The sequence below is a fragment of the Cetorhinus maximus genome, chromosome 9, assembly GCF_964194155.1.
Source record: "Cetorhinus maximus chromosome 9, sCetMax3.hap1.1, whole genome shotgun sequence".
In the NCBI taxonomy this organism is placed as follows: domain Eukaryota; kingdom Metazoa; phylum Chordata; class Chondrichthyes; order Lamniformes; family Cetorhinidae; genus Cetorhinus; species Cetorhinus maximus.
The window spans coordinates 80,261,314-80,268,399 of NC_135887.1; the positions used below are offsets into that span (position 1 = coordinate 80,261,314).

Sequence of the window (7,086 nt, forward strand, 5' to 3'; positions counted from 1 at the left end):
TTTTCCCTAAAGGGCAACAGATAAAGGTGCAGCTGTACTGGATCGTCCACTGCCACCACATGGCTGATCCAGCGTTACTCCACCTTTATCAGCTTTGCCTGAATCCCAGTGATACTCACCCCTGCAGAACCTTGATGTTGGTTGCTTTGATATTCAAGATGGTGAACAGCTTGAGCCTCCTCAGTTTTTGATATGCTTTCTGTAGCAGATGCAAGACTGGCAGTGAGGTGGACATATGGCTTCATGGTAAACTTTGACTTTAGCACACATCTTTATGCTGTGTTGATTAAATGTATGCTTCCTGAGGTACCTGGAGAATGAATTTGATTTTTTGATCCAGCTAATAACCTCTTGGCCAATGATATTTTATTGTGGTGAAGATGCCCAAGTTCATACAGTGTTTGACCACCTCAGTTTGGGCTGTTTAATGGTGGTGATTGGTGGAGCATGTAGATTGGGTAGGATAAGTTTGTAATCTCAGTTTTCTGCAAACTGACTATTAACTGGCAGCAGTTGTGACAAATCACTCTGTAACGTCACCTTGTATGAGCGATGGGTTACTTAATCCAATTTTCAATAGTTAACTAACAGATGCCCGTGGGGCAGTGGCATCAACTTCATGTATGTCACTGAAACTTTCACTCTCATAAGCAAAACATTGGTTAGCTTTGTTTAAGGCGCAAAGTGCAGAAGCCTGAGGATTTACTAGAAAAATATGCAGCTTGTAAATATATATCACATGAAGTAACACAAAAGGCATATTTATCAATAGCCTTTAGTTCATATCATTTTTCATTAGAACTCTGTCAGCTTATTTCCTTCCCCCCCATCATTTAAATAATTAAGATGGTACATAGCTGAGCTGGGTAGATCAGGATGACCCTTGCCATGTGCTCAGTTAGCTGTTCACAGGTAGAATACTTTTTAGGATGCTGCAGTTGCTTGGTGTGGGGTCACTTTCCAGATGTCTGCCGATGACACCCTGCTTCTCCCCTTCCCCACCTCAATTAGCCTCTCCTCTGTCTTGATGTTGCCAGACTGCTTGCATGTCATCCATTCGTGGATGAGCCTTGACTTATGTTATGATACGGCAGGTGGTATTTGCCAGGCTGACCAAATCCACAAGGGAAACTTGGCCACGCTATCACAACGGTTTTGAAATTTGTGCACTGAATTCAGAAGTAATGAGTCCACTAACACCGTTAGAGATTTTAAAAATTAAATTAAAAATTTATTATGTTATGATCCCCAGCTGAGGTTACCACTAGTCAAGCCTGACCCTAGGGTGGAACCCAGCTTGATAGATCCTGACTTGTATTTGTTTGCTTAGATACGTGGAGAGTGGCTACAAGGTTCACAGTAAGTACACAGTCCATGTAAACCAACAAGCACCCTGTAGAAAGACACACCACTCTCTGAAACCAAGTGACAGATGCCACCCCAGACAATGCTATGGAATTCTCATCAATTCCCCCCCCACACCATGAGCCAACCAGTCTCACTGAACTCCATCTTTCACACGAAAGTTTCCAATCTCCAATTTCCAAGAACTTGCCTTGGAATCTTCTTCCAAATTGACACTTTCTCTCAGACGCCTTCTGCAAGGATTCACCTACAGGGTTTCAAATTCGCCTTCCAATGTTCCTGTCCCGTGGGTCACCACATGCATTCAAGCTTTCTGTCACGCACTCTCTCTCACCGATTCAGCCGTCAACAGGACACCATTGCTTCTCATGCCCATAGCAAAGAGTTACAGATCTTCAGCCATCTCTTTGGGCCTTCTGGCCTCTCACTTTAAGTCTGCTTCCATTAAGCTTGAGCCTTAGAGTCTTCCTTTCTGCTCCTTTCTTTCACTTCCACAGAACAGGACCTATCCCCTGTTCCTGTCCTTCCTTTGACTGGAAGGTCTGCTTGGGACTTTCTCCTGTTTTACTCCCCTGGACTTTGGGACTTTTCTTTAGCCTGGGACTGGCTACCTTTGTTCCAATCTCTCCTGGCAGCTGTCTTCAAAACCAACTGAACTCAAACAGCTTCCAAATCAATCTGCTGTTTCTGTGTGTCTGGGAGGGACCTGCCTCTCTGGACCCCAGTTGCTAGGCAACAGCCCAGTTTCCCTACTCCTGTTTGTTTAACTTAGCTGCAACAGTCGTAAAACCCGTTAGAAGTGCAGGCAACTTTTAAAGTGAAACTAAAACTCAATTTGACCGTTTCTTAACACACACATACAGAAATACAAATCAAGCTGAAACATTAAACTAAAGTTCATTCCTAACACCCACAAATACAAATATAACTTACTTAAACTATCTCTCTTTCCTAACAATTAACAAAAGAAATGACACATACACGAGATTACAGTTACACAGTTACCTAATATTACAACAATTCCCAAAATTCCTCATTCACCAGACTCCCAACTATACACCCCCTTTAAGGCAACAGTCCAAAATAGGTATTCAATTTATAGAGACAATCAAGAGGCAAGATTACCACAAGCACCCACTCAACAGTAGAATTTCAAAGGCTTTGAACACAATTTTGGTGACTGGAACAGCAGACTTCTGCAAAGTGGCTAGAGGCTTTCCCCCTCAAGTCTGTTTTACACTGTGTACATTTCAGATCTCGCACGGCCACCCCACACACAGCCTTCCTTCCTTCTTTAAATATATTTCTTCCTCTTTAATCTGTAAATCTCATTGTTCTCCCATGTCTTTGGAATTTACATTTCCCAAATATAAAAATCTTTTATGTTGTCATCATGGTCAGCACTTCTGGGAAAAATCAACGCAATAACCTTGCCCTATTTATCTTGCCAGTCGTAAAAACATTATGATGTCTCTTTGAAAATCCAACAACTTTTCCCCTTTTCTAAAAATGAAACCCTATCTGCTGTCTTTACCCTACCCCACTCATTAGTATTTCAAATGCCTTTTTACCCCTAACTCTTTTGATAACTTCAACCTTGCAGTTCTCTAATTTCCCTTCTCTAATTTAATTAAGTCAGCTACACACACATACACACATCTACTTTACAATTTCCACAATAATACTATGAAAAATACGATAGCTTAATGATGCTTATTTTACTTAAAATTTGGAAAGGCTGAAGCCATAATTTCTGGCCCCATCACTAACTCTGTCCCTTGCCAGTGTCTCTATTCCCGTCCATGGTCAGTGTCACTATTTGAACTAGTCCATCCGCAACCTTGGCATCCTGCTTGATCCAGAGCTCAGCTTCCAATCTTGTATCTGCCTCTATTTCCTATTTCCATCTCTGTAACATTGCCTGTTTCTGTTGCTACCACTGTCCTTCAGCAACTGAAATCTTCATCCATGCTTTGGTCACCTCCAGACTCCTTTAGGTCAACGCTCTTCCATCAGCCAGTTTCCCATCCTCCAGCGCCTGTAAATTTCTGCTCATTGAAAACATGCTGCCGTTGCCAAATCTTTCACCAAGTCCTGCTCGTGTATCAGCTCTTTCCTCACTGATCTGCATTGATCCTGAACCCCTTGCATTTAAATCTCTTTATCCCTCCCCATCTCTGTAACCCCCAGCTGCACTACAGCGTGCCTCATCCCACTTCTAGCTGCTCCAGATTTCTTCATTAGTCTGACTCAAGTTGCTTGTGCATCCTCCCCTCAATTTACCCCAATCATTGACAGCTGGTTACCCCTGTTGCCGAAGCTTACGCTTTCAAGTCTCTCTCTTGAAAGTTCTGCACTTGCCTCTCTGCTTTAAAAAAACCTTGCTTAAAACCTACCTCTTTGACCAAACATTTGGTTGCACCTCTGATGTGTCCTTGGATGTTTTTCTACATTAGATGTTATGTAAATGCAATTTCTTGTCATTACAAGATGTTTTTCTCTCTAAAAGATGAGTAACAACTGATGCAAAAAAAATGAAAAGCAAGCATTGCATTCATACAGTATCTCTTCAAGCACTTTGCTTGCATTGGGTTACTTGGAAGTCCACTGACCGGCTCGGTGTTGGTGATAAAACAATAGGCACTGTAGTATCCCACAAACAACAGTTAGATGAATGATCCAGTTGATCTTTCTTAGCAGTTTTAGTTGATGGAGGAATTTTGCGGGAACACCGGGGAAGCTCCCTGTTCATCTTTGAATAGTGACATGGGAATTTTAATATTCACCTAAGCCAGAAATGGAATCTCAGTTTCATGGCTTATTTAATACTGTTGACTATTTAGCACTATCTTAGTACTACAGAGCACTATCAACCTAGTTAAAGTATACATGATTTTTGGTGGGCCTTGAAACCGCCACCTTCTAATTTAAGAGGTGAGAGTTGGTACAGAACAAGAACTTAGTTAGGTTGGAGTAATTAATAATCTGAAGCTCTGATACATACATTTAGCGCACTGTGCAAATAATTTTGGTCAGCGCTATATAAATTGTTGTGCCCATATACAAACATGGGGGAAGAAAACTGATATTTTTCATATTTTGGCTTTTTTGAAAATATCAATTTTACTTTGAGCCCTCAAAACTACTTTTGTGCTAAAGTTGTTTTTGCAAAGAATGTCATTTTTTGAGATCAGGGCAGATATTTTTCTCGATTTGCTAAAGTTAGCAAAGAACAGTGCTTTTACTTCCTTCCTTGCTTTCTCTTTGCTAAAATTGGCAGGTGAACACCCTAAGTATGGTATATAAAATCATTGTTAGGCTGTTTGAAGGTGTTATGCCTCTAAGTTTCTTTGTGCTTCATCTTTGGCCCCTCTAGCCTCCTCAGTCCAGTGGCTAACTAGTGCCACCTGCCCATGCTACTCTGAACCAGCTGTGCCAGGAGGATTGCAGAAGTGGCACTCTTGTGATTTCTAATCCTTTTCTAACCTTTAAATTCCACCTGCCCACCTATAACTGAGGGAGAGAGTGCAGAAAGATGGGGAACAAAGGGTGTGGGCAACGGTTAATTTAAGTCCATTGAACGTGAAACTTCAGCCTCTTTGGATATTGCCTATAAAAGAAATGTTATTTCGAAACCAGTTCTTGTCTTTTCAAGATATTACTTCATTTTCTTTAGGGGCGACCTGGACAAGCAAATCTTAGAGATGCTCTTTAAGTGGGCGCACTGCAACGTGAGTGTACCAGGCTGCATCAGTCAACTAATTCAGGCAATGAAGGAGAGTGATCGTGAAGATATTGCTGAAGAAATACATTGTATTATTGAACTGGGCAGGAAGAAATATCATGATTCCATTCGCCGAGTAGGACTGAGCCAAGAAAGCAGCAACGAAGATTCAGCTATAGCAATGGTATAACCTGGAAAACATTGCTCCAGTAGACAGTGCATATGAACCTTTAAGGTGGTGTTTGAGGGTAGGGAGGTTTTTATTTATTTATTCGTTCACAAGATATGGCATTGCTGGCGAGGCCAGTATTTATTGCCCATCCTTAATTGCCCTTGAGAAGTTGGTGGTGAGCTGCCTTCTTGAACTGCTATGGTCCATGCAGCGTAAGAACACCCACAGTGCTGATAGGAAGGGAGTTCCCGGATTCTATTTCAGACCTTAATTTTTGCTGGCAAGAGGTGTCATGGGGGACAGTGAACTCTTGGCAACATTGTATGTGAAATGGTGCACTGTATGCAACTTCAGCAGAGCTCATTCCACATAAATACCAAGAATCACTGTGGTTGTGTTTTGCAGAGAAATACGGAGAAGGCCAACAAGATTTGATGATAGTACCAGTCAATTTGCGCTGATGTGTGATTTAGTTTGATTTCAGCCACAGTGATGTGCAATTTTATTCCATGGATGTTACCCAGAGTAGCATACCTTGAACTTACTTTAAAATGTTTAATGAACTTCTTTACTCCTTAAGGTGAGGAATGTCTGCAGTGCGCCATGGAATTTTACCACATTGAACTAGCCATTCAACTCATTAAATCTGCACCAGTGTTTTCTTTCACCTGAGCCACCTAGTCTAATCCCACCCTGCTACTCTTTCCTCTTGCACTTTAAATCTGGAAAATGGGGGTCTTTGCCACTTAGACGCATAAGGTCCTGGTATCACTGAGCCTCACCAAGGGTCAACATGGATTGGAATTCCGGTGCACCACCCAGCTGCTGTGTGCCACCCCATCCGGCATGAATGAAAAAACAGGACAAGGGTGGTGGGCCTGCAATGACAGCCATACTCTGCTTCCTTACAAAGGAATTACATTAATGAGTTTCCATGCTAAAATTTGTGTTGTTTAGATGATATACATCCCTACTGTTTATTTGGCCCATGTAAAGTAAATGAATTAGTATAAGTGGCCTGGTGTAGTTGGATTCTTAAAAGGTACTCGAACACAATCTGTAACCTCTTGGCCCGCATACCCCCCACTCTACCATTACCATCAAGCCAGGGGATCAACCCTGGTTCAATGAAGAGTGCAGGAGGGCATGTCAGGAGCAGCACCAGGCATACCTAAAAATGAGGTGTCAACCTGATGAAGCTATAACACAGGACTACTTACGTGCCAAACAGCATAAGCAGCAAGTGATAGACAGACCTAAGTGATCCCACAACCAACGGGTTAGATCTAAGTTCTGCAGTCCTGCCACATCCAGTCGTGAATGGTGGACAATTAAACAACTCACTGGAGGAGGAGGCTCCACAAATATTCCCATCCTCAATGATGGAGGAGCCCAGTACATCAGTGCAAAGGATAAGGCTGTAGCATTTGCATCAATCTTCAGCCAGAAATGCCAAGTGGATGATCCATTTCGGCCTCCTCCAGAGATCCCTAGCATCGCAGATGTCAGTCTTCAGGCAATTCTATTCACGCCATGTGATATCAAGAAACGGCTGAAGGCAATGGATACTGCAAAGGCTATGGGCCCTAACAATATTCTGGCAATAGTACTGAAGACAAGCGCTCCAGAACTTGCCACATCCCTAGCCAAGCTGTTCCAGTACAGCTACAACACTGGCATCTACCCGGCTATGTAAAAAATTGTCCAGGTATGTCCTGTACACAGAAAGCAGAACAAATCCAACCTGGCCAATTACCGCCCCATCTGTCTACTCTCCATCATCAGTAAAGTAATGGAAGAGGTCATCAACAGTGCTATCAAGCGG

At 42.4% G+C, this 7,086-nt stretch overlaps 1 protein-coding gene across 3 annotated transcripts in view; it reads left to right on the plus strand.

Annotated features, from left to right (window-relative positions):
• The window catches only part of pidd1 (p53-induced death domain protein 1), an 81,340-nt gene extending 74,623 nt beyond the window's left edge, over nucleotides 1-6,717 (plus strand). For all 3 annotated transcript variants that reach the window (XM_078548935.1, XM_078548936.1, XM_078548934.1), the window contains one exon: nucleotides 5,042-6,717. In XM_078548935.1, coding sequence (XP_078405061.1) covers nucleotides 5,042-5,279 — 238 coding nt within the window. In that variant the 3' untranslated portion in view covers nucleotides 5,280-6,717. The remainder of the gene's footprint in view (nucleotides 1-5,041) is intronic.
• The last annotated feature ends 369 nt before the right edge of the window (nucleotides 6,718-7,086 follow it).